Raw genomic sequence first — 24,818 nt, forward strand, 5'->3', positions numbered from 1 at the left:
AAGGATTCTCCCATTTAAGCTGGAGATGAGGATTTTTTTTTTCTCTCTTCCACATGTAGCAGTCATTTCTGGGGTCATTGGCCAAGTTAGACAGTTTATGATTGACAAAGGAGTTAGGAAGAACAGATGAAAAAAAAGTGACGTTAAGGCTGCAGTCAGATCGGTCTTACCTTACGTAATGGTGCAGCAGACTTGATGGGCCAAATGGCCTGCTCATATTCCTATTTCTTGTGGTCTCATTCATTGTAATTCATGGGAAATCAAGAAGAGAGGGAAAGAAAGATGGCATTAAGAGAATGATAAGAAGACAAGGAAAATATAATTTTTAAAACAATCTCCAACAATAATTAAATTGTAAAAGAATGAGGCTTCACAGTAAATTTGGCATTAATTAACACATATCACATGGGTACAAATTCGCCTATTCCTCAATGCACTTTTTCTGGTGTGTTTACTGGGTAGCTAGTTGGGAAGTACAGCAACTTCCCCTTCTTGAGGGTGATTCTCCAGCCCTGTGCGCACAGTGTAAATCGCGAGAGGGACCATATTGCGATTTTCCCCCAGTCAGCGATGTGAGGGCAAGAACCATATTAGCATATTTACATCCAAATCTAAATATGCAGAATCGGCTTTAAGCCGATTTCACACAACACCTTCAAAGTTTATTTATTAGTGTCACAAGTAAGCTTACATTAACACTGCAATGAAGTTACGGTGAAAATCCTCTAGTTGCCACACTCTGGCGCCTGTTCGGGTACACTGAGGGAGAATTTAGCACGGCCAATGCACCTAACCAGCACGTCTTTCAGACTATGGGAGGAAACTGGAGCACCTGGAGGAAACATGGGGAGAATTTGCAGACTCTGCACAGACAGTGGCATAAGCCGGGAATCGAACCCGGATCCCTGGTGCTGTGAGGCAGCAGAGCGAACCACTGTGCCACCGTGCCGCCCTACTCGCTGGTGCAATGTGAAGCTGGCGGGAATCACTACTGGTCTCCACAAACAGAGACCAGACAAGATGACAACGCCGGGGGAGCCCAAAGGGCAGTGGAACCCCCGGCTGGTCAGGGACATGGCTGGACAGTGCCTTGGCAGTGCCCCTTGGCACCCTGACAGTGCTAACCTGCCAGGTTGGCACCACCAGATTGGCACTGCCAAGGGGCAGGGCCTGAAGATGGGGGTGTGTGGGGCCTGAATGGGAGGGAGGGGCAAAAGGGGGTTGCCCCTGAAGTGGGATGGTTAAGGGGGGGCCTTTGCTGACCCAGTAGCTGTGTTTCATTCACTGAAGGGGGTGGAGGGGGTGGCTGATGCGAGCGAGTACGGGGAGGTCTTTGTCAGTGAGTGGGGGTGTTGGGTCTCTCCCGGTGGATGGTAGAGTGGGGGGAGGTTTCTGTCGGGATGTCTGGAGATTAGGGAGTTCTTTAAAAAGGGCACCCCAAACTCTGGGGAGTTGGCCATGCTGACATCTTTAAGTGTCATACATCTCTAATCTGGTGGGAATCAATACAAACTCCAAAAAAATGTCTACGTGTGGATTGCGATCTGGACGGTTCCGACCAACCTGGCGAGAATCACACCGATTTTCCTACCAGCGATAACACTTACAAATGTTTTGGGAAAATTGCACCCCTGGTCTTTGTGTGACAGATCTCTTAGTGAGGTAGCAATGTATCAGAGACATATTCTCAGGCTGCCATCAATATCTTCAAACCTTTATGTTCAGTCCCTGGATGTCCTCTTGTGCTGAGTCAGAATACAGAGCACTGCTGGAATCCCATTATGGTGAGCTTAACGTTCTCCCCCTCAACCATTCTCTTATCAACATTGCTTACCTCCACCCTCATCACTTCCTTCTGCCATTGAATCAAATGTCAACTTGACCTCTTCCTCACCCTTCAAGCTAATCTCTCCAGCAGCAATCTCAGTCAATAAATTTTAATTAATTAAAAATACTTCCACATAGAAGCCCTACAGTGCAGAAGGAGGCCATTCAGCCCATTGAATCTGTACCGACCACAATCTCACCCAGGTCCTATTCCTGTAACCCCACATATTTACCCTGCCAACCCCCTTGACACGAGGGTCAATTTAGCATGGCCAATCAACCTAACCCGCACAATTTTGGACTGTGGGAGGAAACCGGAGCACCCGGAGGAAACCCACGCAGACACGGGGAGAACGTATAAACTCCACACAGACAGTGACCCGAGGCCAGAATGGAACCCAGGTCCCTGGTGCTGTGAGGCAGCAGTGATTACCACTGTGCTTCTGTGCCAACCCATCGCATCCCCTCTGTCCTCTTTAAACTTCAGCAGCTCCTGGTGTCCCAATGTGGCTTTTTAATTTCTTCCCTTGCTTTTTCACATATCTCCACTGACTCGCCCTTCCCTGATTTTAATTATCTCTTGCTTTAAGTACCTGCCCACATCCACCTCTACGGCACGGTAGCACAGTGGATAGCACTGCTGCTTCACAGCTCCAGGGACCTGGGTTCGAATCCCGGCTCGGGTCACTGTCTGTGTGGAGTTTGCACATTCTCCTCGTGTCTGCGTGGGTTTCCTCCGGGTGCTCCGGTTTCCTCCCACAGTCCAAAGATGTGCGGGTTAGGTTGATTGGCCATGCTAAAATTGCCCCTTAGTGTCCTGGGATGCGTAGATTAGAGGGATTAGCGGGTAAAATATGTAGGGATATGGGGGTAGGGCCTGGGTGGGATTGTGGTCGGTGCAGACTCGATGGGCCGAATGGCCTCTTTCTGTACTGTAGGGTTTCTATGATTTCTATGACCACACATATTTTGAGCAGTTGCTTTTTATTATTCTGGAATTAAGGGGAGGTGATGGCCTAGTGGTATTATCGCTAGACGATTAATCCAGAAACTCAGCTAATGTTCTTGGGGACCCGGGTTCGAATCCCGTCACGGCAGATGGTGAAATTTGAATTCAATAAAAAAAATCAGGAATTAAGAGTCTACTGATGACCATGAAACCATTGTCGATTGTTGGAAAAACCCATTTGGTTCGCTAATGTCATTTAGGGAAGGAAATCTGCCATCCTTATCTAGTCTGGTCTACATGTGACTCCAGACCCACAGCAATGTGGTTGACTCTCAACTGCCCCCTGAAATGGCCTAGCAAGCCACTCAGTTTTATCAATCACTACGAAGTCAATAAAAAGGACCACACATGGACCACACATCCACATGGATTTCGGCAGCTCAAGGGAAGCTCCACCTTCTCAAGGGAAACTAGGGATGGGCAATATATGCTGGCCAGCCAGTGACACCCATTTCCCACGAATGAATAAAAAAACAAATCAAGAAATGAGAATCACATTTCTTGATTCTCATGAGATTTTGCGCCCTCGTCGCTGTTTGCACTGGTAGAATATAGAACAGGAACGTGGTTCACGATGTTGTACTGAACATGACGCCAAATTAAACTAATCCCCTCTGCCTACAGTTGGTCCATATCCCTGTATTCCTTGCATATCCATGTGCATATCTAAAAGCCCCTTAAATGCTCCTATCATATCTTCCTGCACCACCACCCCTGGCAGCGCGTTCCAGACACCTATCACTCTCTGTGTAAAAAACTTGCCCCTCACATCTCCTTTGACCTTTCTCCCTCTCACCTTCAGTGCATGTGTATTAGACATTTCAACTCTGGTGGACGTGGGCACAAAATTGCCCTCAGAGTTTGATGCCAGTCTGCACAAGGAGATATTTGGATAGGTGACCAACAGCGGGTAGCTTTTGCAAAGCATCTCAAAGATGGGGAGAGAGGCGGAGAAGTTTAGTGAGGGAATTCTAAAGGCTAAGGTCTAGACAGCTCTTGGCATAGCCACCAATGGTGGAACAATGAAAATCAGGAATGTGCAAGAGACCAAAATGGAATGAATGAAGAGGTGTTGGAGGGTTGTTGGCCTGGAGCAGAAGCTTGCACATGCGTGGCTGTCCTTACATCACTGCTCACGTTCTGGCAATTCCCCTGCAGTACAGCTTAAATGGGGAAGATTTTGCAGCATCAGAAACCAAACCTCACAAAAGATTTTAAATTTGATGCAGTTTTGTGCACCAACAACCCACCGTGTCAGACACAGGTGAACGTTCGTGCAGAGTGGAAAGAGATGTCAGTCATAATCACCTTTGTCATGCTTGAACAATCGGCAGCAGGTGAGGATGGGAAAAAAATCAATTAAGAGGCTGGAGGTAAGCGAAGTGTTTTGACTCCAGCAGCTAATTGTACTTGCCATGGAGGCTTCATGCGGTTTCCATCTGTGCTATCCCAGTCTTGTTGCGTTTGTTTTCTCTGGAGCGGTCATGAAACCTTATCCTACCCATGACGATATGGCATGCCTGAACCACAACTGATGGGGCTCACACATGCAGACAAGTTGATGGGGATAGAGAGAGAGAGAGAGAGAGAAAGAGAGGGGCGTGGAAAGGGTTAAGCAGGGCTGTCATACAGTTGTCTGCTTTTAGAGAATGACCTTGCCCCTCAGCTGCTGTGGGGTTGGGTAGGCACTTGCCCAGCTGAAAATTGTGAATATCCCTGATCAGTCTTCCTTTGCTTTGGCAAGGTTTGCCTGTTAACGATTTGATCTACTTCCAGCTGCTTTCAACAAGCCATTCTTTCACATTGTCTGCTCAGTGCCTGCTCCACCTGCCGCTGAAGTTAAGCACACTATTTTCTGAATATTTCAGCCAATGAAAAGATTGAAGACATTAACGACTGTCCGAAGAATCGATCTCAGATGGTGAGTTGCTTAAATCCTCTTCCCTCTTGCATTTCAAGCATTGCACTGTCGAAATAGAAGGGTTTATTTTCAGAACTATTTGACTGGAATGGGTTGAGAAGTCACTCTGCCTATTTCAGAATTGGTCACTGTAGTTATTTGAACACATCAATCCAAATAAAACAATTCACTTGTCCAGGTTAGAGTGTAGGTAACGTTTAGCACAGAATAACATGTTAAGCTTTGTAAGTTATTCTTAAAGGAAGAGAAATTGCACCTCCGTGAAAAAACTTTGATTTGTGAACATTGCCAGAAGTTTTGTCAATTTACTTGTCAATTTACTGTGTTAATGTACACAATTTTAAAAAAAATTGATGTCACTGCCACTTGTTTTCGGAATGATCGATTTTTTCCAATCTCATTTGTTTACTTTACGATATTCAACAACTGAGAATAAAAATAGCTTTGGAATCTTGAAGTTATTCCCTAATTGAAAATCAAACTTGCTGCTAATCCCTATTTTAAAATAGCAAACTGGAGGAGCAAAAATGTGAAGGCAAGTTAAAATTAGTGCTGTTGCTGGGTTTTCAAGACGGTGTAGCAGATGATTGATGAGCTGATTCAAAGAATAACCAAGTGTGAAGCAAAGAAGCACGTTTATCTGAACTCACACTTGAAGTGAGAAGAAATATTGGCACAGCTTCATATCTGGGTAAGTGGTAAATGGATGAATGAGCATGGTGGGCACAGCCACTTGGAATTTCCAGTGGTGTTGCTACAAGGAAGAGATTTATTGTTGTGGCAAAGCACAGTTAAATTCCTGATTTGTTGTCGAATTATGAATTCCGCATGCAACCTTGCAATGATGCTTGTCAAGGGCTGTGGCGGGGAAGGTTGGGCAGGGGGTGGGTGGCAGGCAGGAAAGTGGCGTTCAGAACACAATCAGATCACCCACGGTTTTATTGAGTGACGGAGCAGACTCGAGGGGCCAAACGGCCTTCTTCCGCTCCTATTTCTTACGACCGTACGATCTTGTGCCCAACACAAACACGGCATAGCTGTTGGGAGCAGGTTGGTTCAGAACAGCAGTTGGTGCATGCCTTAAGGAGAGTTAGAAGGGCAGTAACTCGAAAGATAAACAACTGTGTATTCTCAAGCAAAGTACTGTGGATGCTGGAAATAGAGCCATAGAGTAATAGAGGTTTGCAGCATAGAAACAAGTCCTTCGAGCCAACTTGTCCATGCCGCCCTTTTTTTAAACTCCTAAACTAATCCCAATTGCCTACATTTGGCCCATATCCCTCTATACCCATCTTATCCATGTAACTATCTAAATGCTTTTTAAAAGACAAAATTGTACCCGCCTCTACCTACTCTGCGTGGGTTTCCTCCGGGTGCTCCGGTTTCCTCCCACAGTCCAAAGATGTGCGGGTTAGGTTGATTAGCCAGGTTAAAAATTGTCCCTTAGAGTCCTGGGATGCGTAGGTTAGAGGGATTAGCGGGTAAAATATGTGGGGGTAGGGCCTGGGTGGGATTGTGGTCGGTGCAGACTCGATGGGCCGAATGGCCTCCTTCTGCACTGTAGGGTTTCTATGTTACTACCTCTGGCAGCCTGTTCCAGACACTTACCATCCTCTGTGTGAAAAAATTGCCCCTCTGGACACTTTTGTATCTCTCCCCTTTCACCTTAATCTGCAGTAAAGACAGAAAATGCTGGTAACAAAATAAGGATTGGGACTGGGTCTGGTAACATCCATGAAGAGAGACTGTGTATCCTTAGTGTTTTCCCCACCTCCCAATGTTCCTCTCCTGTCCTGAGGCAAGTGATATACTGTGTGTTGTGGTGATATAATTGCTAACAGCTCTTCCTCTCATTTTACCTTGCGCAAGAGGCCTTTTGTCTTTTGCATTTTATTCTATAAGTTATGACTCAGCTTCTCACTGAACAGATTTGCTTACATTTGTGGGTACAATTAGGAGGGAAACTTGGATGTGCGGCCTCCAAGTCAGTAAGTAGGCGTGCTGCCAGCATGATTAGCGTTATTGATTGGCAGCTTTTAATCAACAAAGTATTTCTTGGCCTCAGTCTAGCTGGACCTCACTCCTCTTAGATGCACTGATGTGGCAGTGAGTCATGCGGACTAAGAAAGTCCCAGATTCAATCACTGGTGCACACTCAGATTCCAGATATCAACTTCCGATTTGAGCAGAGAAAAGCATGTGTTATTGGTTGTTGTCGGTGCAGACTTGATGGGCCGAATGGCCTCCTCCTGCACTGTAGGGTTTCTATGATCTATGAATATTTTTTAAAAAATTGATGGCATGGTGGCACAGTGGTTAGCACTGCTGCCTCACAGCTCCAGGGACCTGGGTTCGATTCCCGGCTTGGGTCACTGTCTGTGTGGAGTTTGCACATTCTCCCCGTGTCTGCGTGGGTTTCCCCCGGTTGCTCCGGTTTCCTCCCACAGTCCAAAGATGTGCAGGTTAGGTGAATTGGCCATGCTAAATTGTCCCTTAGTGTCCCGTGATGCGTAGGTTAGCGGGATTAGTGGGGCAAATATGTGGGGTTACGCGGATGGGGCTTGGGTGGGATTGTTGTCAGTGCAGACTCGATGGGTCGAATGGCCTCCTCCTGTGCTGTATAGTTTCTATATTATCATGAGGTGAGGTCAGAGACAAACTTGATTGGACCATTCCCCAATCAAATTGTACCAAAACTTGGGGAGTATTGTTGATTGTCCAATGTAATGTGAATAAATAGCCAGTTGAATGAGATTTCAAAGAGCTCTCAGTGCCCACAGCACAGAACTTCAACAAAAACCAACAAAGTGAACACTAGATAAATAATTTCTCCATAGCCCTGTCCTAATGATGTCAATGTCCTGAACTTGTATATCTGAATGTGACAGCACATCAAACATATGCTTTATATTGACTGTGTCACAACACCAATTTTCACTATTGGCCCCATAAAGATAGTATACCCCATCCCTTTGCATGAGAGAAAGACAGGTGAGGCGATGGCTGGGTGGTATTAGCACTGGACTATTAATCCAGAAACTCAGCTGATGTTCTGGGGATCCGGGTTCGAATCCCACCAATGCAGATGGAATTAAGAATCTAATGATAACCATGAAACCATTGTTGAATGTTGGAAAAAAGCATCTGGTTCACTAATGTCCTTCAGGGAAGGAAATCTGCCGTCCTTACCTGGCCTGGCCTACATGTGACTTCAGAGCCACAGCAATGTGGTTGACTCTCAATTGCTCTCGGGCAACTAGGGATGGGCAATAAATGCTGACCAGCCAGCTATGCCCATGCCCATATGATATTGGAAGATCCCCAAACAATTTATATCCAATTAAATATTTTGAAGTGCAAACAAATCACCCAATTAATGAGGTAGTAACCAGATGATATTTTTTTAACATTTGCTGGGGTGTAGATATATCCCAGGGCACACGGGAGAACTCATCTGTTCTTCTTCCAAAATGTGCCATGGGTCTTTTATGCCCACTCTGGAGGGCAGGTGGGGCCTTAGCTTAACATCTCATCAAAAAATGATACCTCTGGCAGTGCAGCAGCACCTCAGTGGAGTATCGGCTGTGACTTCTGTGCTCAGGTTTCTGGACTGCGGCCTATGACTTTCAGTTGAGGTGAAAATACCCTTGCCTGTGCATGCAGGAACTAATGTGTATGAATGCATTCAAAACATGTGTCAAACTTATAATGTAACTTCAAAACTGAAATCAAATCTCCAGCTTTGAGCTTTGTCTATGAGATTTGTGAAACCATCTCAGGTAAAACTTTAGTCATAACAGACAGACCCATCCACCTATCCATTGGGTTTACTTGTGTACAACTGGTGCGAAATTCAAATCAAAATGTACAAGATTTTCAAGTTTCTGTGGAACCAAAAGATTGGATCGCCACTTTGACGCAATCTGCTCTCTTTACCCACCAATGCCAAATAGAATGCCTACTGTGGGAGGAAGTCGGCCCTTCTTCAACTGACCTTTGCACCCAACACTTGCAGCATTGCGTTCAAAAAGTGGGGCCACCTGAAGTTCCATCCTGGCTTGCTACGTTGCCTTCTCGTTGCCTGTAGCCAAAGCGCATCTCCCCCTTAAGAGATACATGCTGTCTTTAAATAGCACCACGATCATCAGATATCTCTGCCCTCTCTGGGTGAGTTGTCAGTCAAAAACACGAGTGGCACCTGCTCATTAGTGATGACGAGGAGCTCGAGACAAAGTGAGTGATAATGAGGAGCCCTGACCAAATTCACCTTCTGTTTGTACCTGTCTGATGAGGTACGTTGTTACATAAGTGGCTGAGTCATATAAGGAAGAAGCCAAGTGCTTGAATTGATATAGTTCCTCATTAATGTGCTTACAATGACCCAGAGTGCTCCATGTACAGGGGAATGGATCAGGTTCCGGCCCCAGCCTGCTCTGATCCATCTGTTGTAAGCCAACTAGTGCTGTAGGTGCTCTATTGTTTAGGGAGGGGATATTTAGTCAAGATTCCAGCTCCTATTGTTATTTGAATGGAAGAGCGTGCTTGTATGTTGGAGGAGGACAAGACCACGCTTAGCTACGGGGTCTTCTAGCAATGAAATATTGTACACTCGCTCACTGTTGAGGACCGTGCGTGAGAAGCTGTCAGTTACTGCAGGGTACGAGGTACCTTCCTCCTTTGTATTGCTCCAGGAGTCCATTTTGGAAGAAGTTGCTCTTAAGACACCTGATGACGTAGGGGTGAGTATGCATTCCTAATTTCTGGTGGTGGAATGAAGTAGACGGGTTTGGTGGCGGGCGGGAGCGATGAGCCTGGCGGGAGCCAAAAAGTCAGGAATCTGCCGGTGTAAAGTGATGCTGCAATTCTCCCAATTGTGGGTTAATGTTGAGCTGGCCTTCCCGCCGGCGTGAAGTCTATTTGCATTCACTCGACTGATTCTGGGATGAAAGGTTATTTTACAAGGAAAGGTTGAGAACATAAGAACATAAGAAATAGGAGCAGGAGTAGGCCATCTAGCCCCTCGAGCCTGCCCCGCCATTCGATAAGATCATGGCTGATCTGAAGTGGATCAGTTCCACTTACCCGCCTGATCCCTATAACCCCTAATTCCCTTACTGATCAGAAATCCATCTATCCGTGATTTAAACATATTCAACGAGGTAGCCTCCACCACTTCAGTGGGCAGAGAATTCCAGAGATTCACCACCCTCTGAGAGAAGAAGTTCCTCCTCAACTCTGTCCTAAACTGACCCCCCTTTATTTTGAGGCTGTGCCCTCTAGTTCTAGTTTCCTTTCTAAGTGGAAAGAATCTCTCCATCTCTACCCTATCCAGTCCCTTCATTATCTTATAGGTCTCTATAAGATCCCCCCTCAGCCTTCTAAATTCCAACGAATACAAACCCAATCTGCTCAGTCTCTCCTCATAATCAACACCCCTCATCTCTGGTATCAACCTGGTGCTGCACTCCCTCCAAGGCCAATATATCCTTCCGCAAATAAGGGGACCAATACTGCACACAGTATTCCAGCTGCGGCCTCACCAATGCCCTGTACAGATGCAGCAAAACATCTCTGCTTTTATATTCTATCCCCCTTGCGATATAGGCCAACATCCCATTTGCCTTCTTGATCACCTGTTGCACCTGCAGAGAAGGTTGGGACTATACCCATTAGGGTTCAGAAGAAAGAGAGGTGATATTTTTGAAACTCATAATGCAGAGGGGCCTCGACAGGGTGGATGCTGAGTGGATGTTTCCTCTTGTGGGGGAGTCTCGATTTAAGTGACGCAGGTTAAAGATAGGGGTCTCCCATTTAAGACTCTCTCAGAAGGTTATTTGGCTGTGAAATTCTCTTCCCCACTGAGCTGTGGAGGCTGGATCATTGAATATATTCAAAGCTGAGTTAGACAGATTTCTGATTAACAAGGAAGTGAAGACTTATGTGGGACAGGCAAGAAAGTGGAGTTGAGAGCACAGTTAGATTAACTGACTGTATCTCATGAATGCTGATTAAAACAACTGCCCACCGGAATCTCATCAGGCTTTTCATTCTTGCATCTCGCCAGCAAGAAATTACGTTGGTTTAAAACCCGATTGATAAAGAGTGGCCATCCTGGGTTCTCAAGAGACTTCGAGATGAGTACGGCAAACCCTTTCAGCCACAGTGCTGTGATGCTCCTGATGTGCCACCGTATATGACTCTGCCACGGTAGACCGGTTCCTGCCTCTATCTTCACGTCGAGCTGATCCTCATGGGCAGCACCATTCTGCCAGACTCATGGGCCTCTCCAGTGTCATCGAGTCGGATCTGTATAATGCCTGAGATTGGGGAGTACAAGGGTCTCCTTACTCGCACACCAGTGGCTATATGGACAGCACTGTGCTGTGAGACTCATGCAGCTACTGCAACACAGGTCTGAAGTTCAATAGGAGGGACAGAATGCCAAGTTGAAGGTGGGAGGGATGGGGGGGGGGAGAGGTGCGCAATGTGAAATTAAGCTGTGGGGGGTAGGTGGGGCAGGGTGAAGGCTTATGATGGCAGGCAAAGGGACAAGGAGGTGGATGAAGAGGACGAACAATGGAAGGCAGAGGGAAGACCAAGGGGAGGAAGATGGACCCTGACAAAGCTGCATGAAAAGATCACAAACAAGGGGGTCAAAGGGATATCACATCATTTACAGGAAGGGGATGGATGAAGACTCCAGTGATCCAAGTGGGCTATGGTTGCCTCGAAGGTGATGGACCCGGTTGACGGGGAGGGTGAGGGTGGTTGAATTGAGGAACAGACTTCTTCTTGAGGTTGCTAGGCTTTTCCCTCGGGGTTGCTGACAGCCTGCATGGTCTGGTGAAGACGGGTGGGCTGAAGAGAGTGTTCTGGACTGGTGTTTAAATATGGCATCGGGATCTTTGAACCGTCCAGCTGATGGCGGGAGACATCAGCTGGCGACCCGCCAGGAGATTCAGAGGGAAACTTACCCATGCTTAATTAATGAGGCTCAAAGTGCAGAACCTGCCATGGTATCCCGCCATTCTGGCCAGCGGGAAAGGTGCTGCCGGAGCCACCCATCACCGCACATAGTCTCAGAAACGGAGAATTCTACCCACTGTTCCTTACTTCCTGAGTACTTGCACCTCAGTTCATGTGACAAGTATTGCACTGCATTCCATTGGTAAATGGAACTCTCCATTAACTGACACCACCCATTCCCCGTGCATGCCAGATAATAAAGATTATACCGGACAATCTTCTACCCACATCCCTCAATTAATCTCCATGCCAAATGCCGACATAATTCTCTTTCAATCTTCCTGTGTTGAAAGCCTCACTCATCCCAATGAGCAGTCCATCCCAATCATTAACCATTGTCAGTGGCAGGAGATCTTTGTATTCTCTGGTGATCAAATGACACAGGTGTGATAGCTTTTAATTCAAATTTTAGACAACTGTCAAATGTGAACTTCTGAAGATTGCTTTGTGCAATTAAATATGTATTGGGGAGTTTCAAATGCCAGATTTTTATTGAATTCAAATTTCACCATCTGCTATGGCGGGATTTGAAACCGGGTCCCCAGGGCACTACCATGGGTCTCTGGATTAGTAGTCCAGCAACAAAACCATTACACCACTGCCTCCCCTGCAAGTGACTGTCTGGCTATGACCAGATAGATATGAACAGGATTTTGCATGCACAGTCCCAACAAGCTGGTTGAGAGGTACTGGAGGAGGAATATGTGGTCAACTATATCAAAGGCTATGGGCAAGTTGAGAGGATGAGGAATAATAGTTTACTATACTGAAGGTGCTATATAAATACAAGGTGTTATTGAAATGATTTGAGGATGATTGTAATCCATTTCATAGAATCATAGAAACCCTACAGTGCAGAAAGAGGCCATTTGGCCCATCGAGTCTGCACCGACCGCAATCCCACCCAGGCCCTACCCCCATATCCCTACATATTTTACCCGCTAATCCCTCTAACCTACGCATCTCAGGACACTTAGGGGCAATTTTAGCATGGCCAATCAACCTAACCCGCACATCTTTGGACTGTGGGAGGAAACTGGAGCACCGGGGGGGAAACCCATTTATTACACCTGGCATTCTGCATGGATGTGCAGAAATGTCCTCCGACTAATGTTTGGGAAGACCAAAGCCGTTTGGGGGAATTTTCCCATCCCACCCACCACAGGAATTATAGCGGGTAGGGGGCAGACCATGCAAAGGTCCGTTGACCTCAGGCAGGATTTTCCTGTTTTGGGGCGAGCACGGCCGGAAAACCCCGCCCATTGTCTTCATTCCCTGCCACAGGTGCTGTTTCTAGCCACTGACTTCATCCTTCTTCCTAAGAACTGTCTGAGGCTGAATCGGACTGCTTGCAACCTCGCTGTCACCTTTGACCCCAGAATGAGCCTCTGATCATAATTCCACGTCATCACTAAGGCCGTCTATTTCCACCATGATGATAATTACCTGACTTTGCTCCTGCCTCAACTTACCTGCCTTTGAAATGATTAACCATGTCTTCATTATTTCTGATGATGTGGAGATGCCGGTGTTGGACTGAGGTGGACAATAGGACCATAGAATCCCGACAGTGTAGAAGGAGGCCATTTGGCCCATCGAGTCTGCACCGACCACAATCCCACCCAGGCCCAATCCCCATAACCTCATGTATTTACCCTAGCTAGTCCCCCTGACACTAAGGGGCAATTTAGCTTGGCCAATCCACCTAGTCTGCACATCTTTGGACTGTGGGGGGAAACCGGAGCACCCTGAGGAAACCCACGCAGACATGGGGAGAACATGCAGACTCCACACAGACAATGACCCAAGCTGGGAATTGAACCCTGGTCCCTGGCGCTCTGAGGCAGCAGTGATAACCATTGTGCCACTGTGCCACCCATGCCAGCAAGATGAGAGGTCTCACAACACCAGTTTATAGTCCATTCTGAAGTCTTATATAGCGACTTCACCTGAGCAGTGCTCCGAAAGCTTGTGATTTCAGATAAACCTATTGGACTATAACCTGGCATTGTGTGACCTCTCATCCTTATTTCTGGACTTAATTATTCCATGGCTGGCTGGCCTACCCTCCGTAAACCTGAGATCATCTGCAACTCTGCTGCCTGTGTCTCAATTTACACGAAATTCCATTCACCCATCACCCCTGTGCTTGTTCATTAACATTAACCAATGCTTCCATGCCCCTCGCTCCTCACTGTCCCACTATCCTCACAATCCCCTCAAGCCAACCAACTCTCCGAGATATCTGCACAGCTCCAATTCTGGCCCATCAAGCATCCCCGTTTTTAACTTTTCCACTATCAATGGCCATGCCTTCAGCTGCCAAAGTCCAAAGCTCTCCAATTCCCTTTCTAATCCTTTCCTCCCCCCTCTCTACCACTCTTTCCTTTGCGTTACTCCTCGAAATCCGCTTCTTAGATCAACCTCGTGGTCAACCGTTCTAATGTCTAGTTAAGTGTCTCAGTACCAAATATTTTTTGTGGGTGTGAAAGGTTATCAGAGGCAGGCAGGAATGCGGAGTTGAGGTTCCAATCAGATCAGCTGTGTTCTTCTTGAATGGTGGAGCAGGTTCGAGGGGCCGAGTGGCCTGCTCCTGTTGCTAATTTGCCTGTTGGTATGCTAGTCAGCCCTCCTGTGATGCATTTTGGAACGTTTAGTATGTTAAAGGCACTATGTAAAAGTAGAAATATAGAATCCCTACAGGACAGAAGGAGGCCATTCGGCTCATCAAGCCTGCACTGACAACAATCCCACCCGGGCCCTATACGCATAACTCCACATATTTACCCTGCTAACCCCCTGACACGAAGGGGCAATTTAGCATGGCCAATCAACTTGGCCCGCATATCTTTGGACTGTGGGAGGAAACCGGAGCACCCGGAGGAAACCCACGCAGAGTCGGGGAGAACGTGCAAACTGCGCACAGTCACCCGAGGTCTGTGTTGGAGTTTGCACGTTCTCCCCGTGTCTGCGTGGGTTTCCTCCGGGTTAGGTTGATTGGCCATGATAAATTGCCCCTGAGTGTCCAAAGATGTGTGGGTGAGAGGGGATTAGTGGAGGAAATATGTGGGATTACGGGGATAGGGTCTGGGTGGGATACTTAGTCGGAGAGTCTGTGCAAACTCAATGGGCTGAGTAGCCTGCTTTTGCACTGTGGGGTTTTTATGATTAAAAGTAAGTAAGTAAAATGTCATCCTTTTTCAGGATAATTAAATCTGTTTCACATTTTGTAGAGCTCCTGGTTTATTAACATTTCATTTCTGTCTGCCTGATACATTTATCATTGCCATTTTCAAAGAACTTGATTGTCGTTTTTCTGTCATTTGAAACCTAGAGTACTTCTAAATGAGTGGAGACCATTAGCAACATGCATTTTGCCAATACAAAACAGTTCCCCATCAGATTATGGCAATTTGTGCTTAATTGTTCCCACAGGGTCAATGAAAAATGCTGCGAGAATGGAAAGGGACAAGTTGCAATGGCAGGTGCATATAGCTGATGATGAAAATGCGTTTGCATTGGCCTTGTGGAAACCGGAGTAATTGCAGAATTAACAGTAACAAGGATGGATGGACGTGTACCGTATAGAATGTGTTGTACTCCAATTCATAGACATAGCAAAGAAAGTGCGGTCGGTCTAAAAATAACGTACGGTCACATGCAGCTACGCTGTTATTTTCCCCCCTTGTCTTCCCCCTCCCCCCTCCCCTTCACACTCCTTCCCTTCCCCCTCCAACCCCTCCATTTTCCCCTCCCCCTTTTCTTTCCCCCTTCCCTCCTCCCCTTGCCCCCCTCCCCTTCCCCCCTTTCTCCCTCCCCTCCCCCCTCCCCTCCCCTTCCCCTCCCCTTCCCCTCCCCTTCCATTCCCTCCCCTCCCTTTCCTCCTCCCCTTTTCCCACTCTCCTTTCCCCCTTTTCCCCCTTCCCTCCCTTCCCCCTCCCTTTTCTCTCCTAACCTTCCCCCTTCCTCTCCCATTTCCCCCTCCTCTTTCCCTCTCCGCTCTTTTCCCCTCCCCATTCCGCCTCCCCTTTCACCTCCCCTTTCACCTCTTCTCCTTCCCTCCCTCCTCTTCCCCCTGTTCCCCCTCCCCTTCCCCTTATTTTCAAGCAAATTTTAATATTTCTGCATTATTTTCCCAAAGATCAGAGGTCGGTATTTAGAATATAACTCCTGCTTATCTTTTCACATGATCGGAAGATAAATACAAGATGGGCAAGGTTATTTGGACTCACTTGGTTCATTGTTCCAACATTATCTTAGACTCCCCATCGATTTGGCATGATAGAAGCACATTTCCGCTATCCATCACTCTGCGCAGAAGAAAACCTTGCTGCAAGACTTAAATTTGCCGTGTTGAAGATGGAACGTGTCACCATTTATCTTACCTTTTTAGCTTAGGTTGAAATAATATGCTGCATTTTTCCATATCACTTATTTTATTGAATTCTGTCATAGGATCGCCACTTCTCAAGAATGAGAAGTCCACGCTTCTCTAGTCTAGTTTCTTTGGGGCGGCACAGAGGTTAGCACTGCTGCCTCACAGCACCGGGGACCCAGGTTCAATTCCAGCCTCAGGTCACTGTCTGTGTAGACTTTGCACGTTCTCCCTGTGTCGGCATGGGTTTCCTCTGGGTGCTCCGGTTTCCTCCCACAATCCAGAGATGTGTGGGTTAGGTTGATTTGCCATGATGAATTGACCCTCGTGTCAGCAGGGTAAATGAGGGTTACGGGAATACGGCCTAGGGGGGATTGTGGTTGGTACAGACTTGATGGGCCGAATGGCCTCCTTCCGTGCTGTAGGGATTCTACGATTCTATTCTCTTAAGTTTTAAAATGGCATATGGTAACTATTAGTCTGGCTGTTCGAGGGTTTAATTCTCTTCTTAACATCGTTGGAAGAAGAAGACATGAAAGTTTCCAAACTTGGCATTTTTACAAAAGAAACTAAATCATAGCTTGCTGAGATTATCCATTGAGTATCTGAACTTAAAAGCCTTGTCTTACATGAAGATCACAACACGGAAACTGGTTGTCCGGTCCAGCCATCCTGTGCCCACCCTGTTCCGATATTCCTTTAGTCCTCTTCCTGCAACCCCATAACTCATCTTAAGGGGGAGGGAGAAAGGACTAGAAGGTTACGTTGATAGAGTCAGTGGAAAAAAGGAAGGAGGAGGCTTGTGTGCAGCACAAAGGCCAGCACAGAGCGATTGGGCTGAATGGCCTGGCTGTTTCTGTGCTGCAGAAAATAGGTACAGGCAGTCTTCGAGGGCAGTATGGTCGCACAGTGGTTAGCATTGCTGCCTCACAGCGCCAGGGACCCGGACTTGATTCTTGCTTTGGGCGACTGTAAGTTTGGAGTTTGTACATTCTGCCCGTGTCCGCATGGGTTTCCTCTGGGTGCTCCGGTTTCCTCCCACAGTCCAAAGGTATGTGGGTTAGGTGGATTGGCCATGCTAAATTTCCTCGTAGTGTCAGGGAGACTAGCAGGGTAAATACATGGGGTAATGGGGATAGGACCTGGGTGGGATTGTTGTCATCGGTGCCGGCTTGATGGGCCAAATGGCTTCCTTCTGCACTGTAGGGATTCTATGATTTGATTCGACTTTATGACATTTGAGTTATGATGAACGTTTGAAGTATTGTCTTCACAACGTCAGTTTTGACTTTTCAACTCCACGCCAGTGAACAAGTCCAAGCATTCACATGTATGCATCAACGTTCTGCACTGCCCGTCCCCCGACTCAAGATGCTCGGTTGCTCGGTTGCATATTTATTTGGCGAATCTTTAAGTTTCCAAACTTATTCTTAAAATGTTAAATTTTATAACATTAACTTATTGCTGTCCTACTTCTTTATAATTGATTGAGTGCAAAATTCTGGTTTATTTTTGCCAAGCTAGGATATAGAGCCTTGGTCAGGAGCCAATCCCTGATTGTTCTTTGAGGAAAATCGGTTCTCAGTTATGACGTTTCAACCTAAGAAACAGTTTCAGGTACCAACTGTGCTGCAAGTCCAAGGACTGCCTGTACTTCTATGTAATTCAGATATCTGATGTAGATGCTTGTCCTTGTGGCTGCCCTTAGAATGGCCTCCAGCATTTAAATGTCCCCTGAGCAGAGGATAAAGCAATTTTAACAGGAGTTATTTTGACTTCTGTTCTGCTGTTTTAGCTACATAGGCCACCATTCTGTTTGCTTTATTGATTGCTGTTCTGCATTGGTATCAAGTCCACCAGCGTTCCTATCGATTTTCCTTATTCCACCCTTAGCAGTTTCTACAGTATTTATGGAATCATTATATCGTGATGTGGAGATTCCGGCGTTGGACTGGGGTAAACACACTAAGAAGTCTCACAACACCAGGTTAAAGTCCAACAGGTTTATTTGGTAGCAAAAGCCACTAGCTTTCGGAGCGCTCGCTGCTCCTTCGTCAGGTGAGTGGGATCCCACTCACCTGACGAAGGAGCAGCGCTCCGAAAGCTAGTGGCTTTTGCTACCAAATAAACCTGTTGGACTTTAACCTGGTGTTGTGAGACTTCTTACTATCATTATATCACCCAGTATTTTCTATCTTTTAGACAATACTTTGCACCTGCCTATATTAACAGGCCCGATTTTCCAGTCAGTGTTGAAGCAACCGTGATGAATTGCTGCTAATCTCAGAGACTTAGCTATTTTCCATGGTCTGGGTTCCCCCTCTCCCAATGGCTGTTTGAATCTGATGCCAAGACAAAGAGATCTTCGGGTATCCAGTCGCAGGTTAAGCAGCCAATCATATTGAAATGTTCCCACAGCTGGCCAACCAGGAAGTAAAACTACCAATCATCATTCACTTCTAATTTAACATGGGAAAATCTCTATTTTATTATAATAGAGAGATTTGAAATTCCACAAATATAAAATGAGCTTTTCAAGGCAAGTGAGCCGATTTAGTTGTAATTATAAAGTTCGTACACTGTTTAAGAACCCAGTTACACCTCATTCAACCAGATGTAGCTTTTTCAAGGGCCTTTACAATGAGACCGACAGTGGAAGAGTTCAGTTTTTAATCAATTCACTGATTTTACTTGAGGAGTGGCGGGGGAATGTGTGGTGTGTGAAATGGGGAGGGAGGAACTCAACAACACACCCTCTGGAGGAATGTAGAATCACTTACAGAAACTGCGGCAGGTCCATGTTATTCTGCTCATATGTTGGCTCCCAATGTGCTGTTAGTTTCAGTGGAGTAATGGAAGCAAACATCGACAGTTACATTGTCATCACCACTGCAGAATCTAGGCCGTTAAATTTGATTTATGTATTTAGTCCAGCCCATTTAGTGTTTCCTAGCTGCCTCTCAGAATTAGTCGCCTCATCTAGTTTGATATCATAGGATTATTCAGGAACAGGCCACTTGGCCCAACCAGTTCATGCCAGCACTTATGCTTCCCTTGATCTGTCATCCTTTCTCGTCTCGAACTCTCATGGCATAATCATCTATTCCCTTCTCCCTCACATGCTTACCTAGCTTCTTCCCCTCAAATGCATCCAAACTATTCCCTTCCACCGCTCCCTGCAGTAGTGGATTTTATTCCTGGATTCCCTTTTGATCTTTCAGTGGATATCTTATATTGATGGCCCCTAGTTTAACTCTGCCCCACAAGTGGAATCAGCCTCCCAACCATTGACACTGTCTACACTTTCCGCTGCCTCGGCAAAGCAGCCAGCATAATCAAAGGACCCCACGCATACCGGACATTCTCTCTTCCACCTTCTTCCATTGGGAAAAAGATACAAAAGTCTGAGGTCAAGTACTAACTGACTCAAGAACAGCTTCTTCCCTGCTGCTGTCAGAATTTTGAATGGACCTACCTTGCATTAAGTTGATCTTTCTCTACACCCTAGCTATGACTGTAACACTACATTCTGCACTCTCTCATTTCCTTCTCTATGAACAAAGAACAGTACAGCACAGGAAACAGGCTCTTCGGCCCTCCAAGCCTGTGCCGCTCCTTGGTCCAACTAGACCAATCATTTGTATCCCTCCATTCCCAGGCTGCTCATGTGACTATCCAGGTAAGTCTTAAACGATGTCAGCGTGCCTGCCTCCACCACCCTACTTGGCAGCGCATTCCAGGCCCCCACCACCCTCTGTGTAAAAAACATCCCTCTAATATCTGAGTTATACTTCGCCCCTCTCACCTTGAGCCCGTGACCCCTCGTGAACGTCACTTCTGATCTGGGAAAAAGCTTCCCACCGTTCACCCTATCTATCCCCTTCATAATCTTGTACACCTCTATTAGATCTCCCCTCATTCTCCGTCTTTCCAGGGAGAACAACCCCAGTTTACCCAATCTCTCCTCATAGCTAAGACCCTCCATACCAGGCAACATCCTGGTAAACCTTCTCTGCACTCTCTCTAACGCCTCCACGTCCTTCTGGTAGTGCGGCGACCAGAACTGGACGCAGTACTCCAAATGTGGCCTAACCAGCGTTCTATACAGCTGCATCATCAGACTCCAGCTTTTATACTCTATACCCCGTCCTATAAAGGCAAGCATACCATATGCCTTCTTCACCACCTTCTCCACCTGTGTTGCCACCTTCAAGGATTTGTGGACTTGCACACCTAGGTCCCTCTGTGTTTCTATACTCCTGATGACTCTGCCATTTATTGTATAACTCCTCCCTACATTATTTCTTCCAAAATGCATCACTTCGCATTTATCCGGATTAAAAGTATGCTTTGTCTGTATTGCGCGCAAGAAACAATACTTTTCACTGTATGTTAATACATGTGACAATAATAAATCAAATCAAAATCATTCTCTCTACTTCCACTCTACTGAACTCTTTTATAATTTTAAAGACTTCGATTAGATCATCCTTTAGTCTTCTCTTTTCAGAAGAGACCCGGCCTGTTCATCCTCTTGTACATCCCTGCATTTCCGGTATCATCCTTGTGAATCTTTTTTGCACCCTTTCCAATGCCCCTGTCTTTTTCACAATATAGTGACTGGTATTGTGTACAGTACCCCAGGTGTGGCCTAATCAAAGTTCAGTACGCGATTAGCATCATTTTATTTTTCGATTCTTTCCCTCTAGAGACAAACCCGAGTGTTTAGGTTACTTTTCTCATGGCTTTGACAGTGAATTGGTATTCCCAGATCCCTTTGCTTTTTTACCTGATTTATATTGTTATTCTTGAAGCAATATGCAACACTCTTGTTTTTCTTGCCAAAAGGTAATATCTCACATGTGTCTATGCCGAAATTTGCTTGCCAGTTATCTGACAGCTCTGTAAGTTTATTAGCATTGTTTTATAATTTGTTCCAGTTGTCCTCAGTGTTGACTATCCCTGCCTACCTCACTGGTGAGGATCACATATGGTCCCCATCAACGGGGATATGATGTGGTGGCTTCGCCAGTAGGACGGAGGCCATTGAGGCCCCCTGGTGGTTGGGGGCAACGGGGCAGTGCTCCTTGGCCAGTGCTAGCCTGCCATCAGCAGCCTGGCACGCTGGCAATGCCCACCAGGCAACAGACAGCGCCAAGAGGTGGGGCTATGATGTGGGCAGGCCCTAGGGGAGAGGCAGGCCCATGATGGAGGCAGGTCCTACAGGGCAGGTGGGGTGGGGGGGTGGTGCTGTGCACTCTGCAATCGGGGATTGGACGGGGCAGCCAATGGGAATGAGCAAGCCAGGGCTGGAACCTATGCAAAATGGAATGGAATTGGCTTGGGCTCTGGGAAGGGCAGACGGCAGTCCCTACCACAACATCAAAATGAGGAATAAAAAAATGACGGATTGGCACTTGCTGTGACTGATATATCTGGTGGGAAGTCAGAAAGATCTGAGGCAACTCCCTCTCGCCCTGCACTCCCCTGTTTAATTCCATGACAATGTCCCAACTTTTAAAGAATCCTTTGCCAGGTTACAAATTTGCAATGTAAAGTTTTGAATTTGGGACGGGAACCTGATCTCACTTCTCCTCCCTCCATCGAGAGACAAGATAGTGTTGCTGCCGTGTGCTGACATGAGGAGGGTTGTGTATTGCACTGAGTAAGGCTAACACATGCTCAACTGCAGGCAACCATTAGTGAACAACTTCATTTACAGGAGAGGCAGCAGGGAGAGCCAAAAAACAAAGTGTTGGCTAGTACAGTATATTACAAGGAACACAGCCATGAACCTGCTCAATTAGGGCAGATGCATTCACAAAATGTAGCTGAAATTCCAACTATTACCCCTGCTGAGCCGACTTGATGCTAATTTATTAGCTGCTATGCTGTGAAGTTCTATCCTCAGTTTGCATGCTTCTATTTTTACACTAACTTACTGCCTCACTAACTATTCCAATTGAATCTCACATTTCTAAGCAAGTTCTGCTGAGTTTAATATCTCTTTAAAACACTGGCGATTCTAAACAGCTCTCAGTCTGAGGCTGAACCAGACTGTTCACAACCCCCCTTCTCCAATTCTGTAACCTCCTCCAGCCCGACAATCTTCCAAGATCTGGGTGCTCTTCCAGTTCTGGTCTCTTGCACAAAGCGAAATTTTAATCATTCCACAATTTGCCAGCCGTGCGTTCAGATGCTCCGGCCTTTAAGTTCTGGAATTCCCTCCCTAAGCCTCTCCACTCCTCTACCTCCCTCATCTCTTTTAAGACACTCCTGAAACATACTTTGATTTGATTTGATTCGATTTATTTTTTGTCAGATGTTCTTGCACACTATACAGACAAAACATACCGTTTATAGAGAAGGAAACGAGAGAGTGGAGAATGTAGTGTTACAGTCATAGCTAGGGTGTAGAGAAAGATCAATTTAATGCAAGGTAAGTCCATTCAAAAGTCTGACAGCAGTGGGGAAGAAGCTGTTCTTGAGTCGGTTGGTATGTGACCTCAGACTTTTGTATCTTTTTCCTGACAGAAGAAGATGGAAGAGAGAATGTCCGGGGTGTGTGAGGTCCTTAATTATGCTGGCCGCTTTTCCGAGGCAGCAGGAAGTGTAGACAGAGTCGATGGATGGGAGGCTGGTTTGCAATACGGTCTGGGCTACATTCACGACCTTTTGTAGTTCCTTGCGGTCTTGGGCAGAGCAGGAGCCATACCAAGCTGTGATACAACCAGATAGAATGCTTTCTATGGTGCATCTGTAAAAGTTGGTGAGAGTCATAGCTGACATGCCAAAATTCCTTAGTCTATTGAGAAAGTAGAGGCGTGTGGGCTTTCTCAACTATAGTGTCGGCATGGGGGGGACCAGGACAGATTGTTGGTGATCTGGACACCTAAAAACCTGAAGCTCTTGACCCTTTCTATTTCTTTGATCAAGCTTTCGGTCACCTATTCAGATTTCTCCATATGTGGCTTGGTGTTAAATTCTATTTGATAATGCTCCTGTGAGATGTTTGGCTAGTTTGAAAGCATTATATAAATGCAAATCGTTCCTGTTGAACTTTTAAACCCTGCTAGGATTGTGAAGCAGATAGAATTAACCTTGATCCAAGATCCTGACCAACATGAAAGTAAAAGCCTTTTCTGTCTTTAGCATGCATAATTCCTGTGCTTTGGCATAAATCTAGATGCTAAAAACTAGAAGAAAAGTTATTGCATGGGCATCTACAGAATGATGAGTCGGGTATAGAAGGGAGGAACAAGTGGTACTGTAGAATTTTTGTAATAAGTCACCAGAAAGTCAGATATTTGGAGTTACTTATTCTCTATCTTATTTTGTTACCCATCCATTTTCTCTGTCTCTCTTTATGACTATCTGTCTCTCTATTTCTCTCTTTTCTTTAGTTATGTAGCAACTTGGTTCCACCAGTTAAGAACGAACTGTAGACATTCATTAACAAATAACAACTACTTACAGGGTGATGGTGATTCGATATTTCCAGGCATGACTATAGGATGACTCTAGGGACAAGCCCAGACAAGTTGGAGTGAAGCCCCAAACCAATCCCTGCTTGGCCAGCCTTGGTCATGTGACCCTTTCAGAAGCTCACCCGTAAAAGGGGCCAGATGATACAAGTTATTGTCTCTTTTTTGGTTTGCCCGCAACCCCAACTGTGACTGAAAGCCACTATAATACACAAGTCTTGTTGATGCTGCTTGTTGCGCTGCCCTTTCCAAAGTATCCAGTAACGGTCAGTCAAATGCCCAATCAATGTTTTTTTAATTGCCCATTTATAATTATGAAGCTCCTTACACAGAGAATTAAGGCACACTAATGATTTCATGTGGAAATCTGTAAAATACTGCATTTATTTATTGATTTATTTCACGAATGCAAAGTCTCTTAGCCAAACGGTTTCTTTCGGTTCTGTTGTTTTGAGTCCGGTTAGGCCTCCACTCAGTCTTGGGATTGGACACTCTTCTACAATGTTGTGCATAGTTTCCTGTCTCCACAGGCACTGGTGCCCCATCCGTGGGGGCTGACCAAGCCAGGGGCAGTGGCAGGTCCTGAATCTATTGAGGGTGGACCACTCTTTCCTTGGAAGGTTGAAACCAGGTCACTGTTTGGTTGGGTTTGAGACCAACTACTTGTTTGTCGTGTCCAATGATTCCCATTCACTTTTTCCAGGTTGAATTTGTGTTGAAATCCTGTGTGGGAGGGTTTCTCCAGATCAGCCTTCTTCATGGGAGTCGTACCGTGGGTGGGCTGAATAGATCAGCATGAAGTGGCAGGTGGGGAGGGAGTGCGCGTTGGAAACGTCTTCTATCATTTTGGGGTTGTTGCAAGTCAGCGGATATGTGGAGGAGTGATATTTGGCAGGACAAGGAGCCAGGGAATGGTGTTGAGTGTGGTATTCCAAAAAAGATACGCATGGGGTGGCATTCAGCTGGGTGTCAACTCTGCAGGTGTGTGATAATCTTGACCAAACAGGGGAGCAGTATTCTGCCACTGAGTAAGAGAGTGCGAGTGCTGAGGTTGGGAGGGTAGTGCTAGCTGTGTTTCATGTTGAGCTGGCTAGTTTGGAATCAAGTTGTTTCTAGACTTGATCTTGGCTGCAGTTGTTTTTAATTGTTTCTGGGAGGTCGCTGTCCTATCGAGGG

At 46.1% G+C, this 24,818-nt stretch overlaps 1 protein-coding gene across 1 annotated transcript in view; it reads left to right on the forward strand.

Moving 5' to 3' along the window:
- The window catches only part of nav2a (neuron navigator 2a), a 385,063-nt gene that overhangs the window by 12,748 nt on the left and 347,497 nt on the right, over nucleotides 1-24,818 (forward strand). The window contains exon 3 of the mRNA XM_078220996.1: nucleotides 4,705-4,757. Coding sequence (XP_078077122.1) covers nucleotides 4,705-4,757 — 53 coding nt within the window. The remainder of the gene's footprint in view (nucleotides 1-4,704; nucleotides 4,758-24,818) is intronic.

The sequence above is a fragment of the Mustelus asterias genome, chromosome 9 (genome assembly GCF_964213995.1).
Source record: "Mustelus asterias chromosome 9, sMusAst1.hap1.1, whole genome shotgun sequence".
Taxonomy (NCBI): domain Eukaryota; kingdom Metazoa; phylum Chordata; class Chondrichthyes; order Carcharhiniformes; family Triakidae; genus Mustelus; species Mustelus asterias.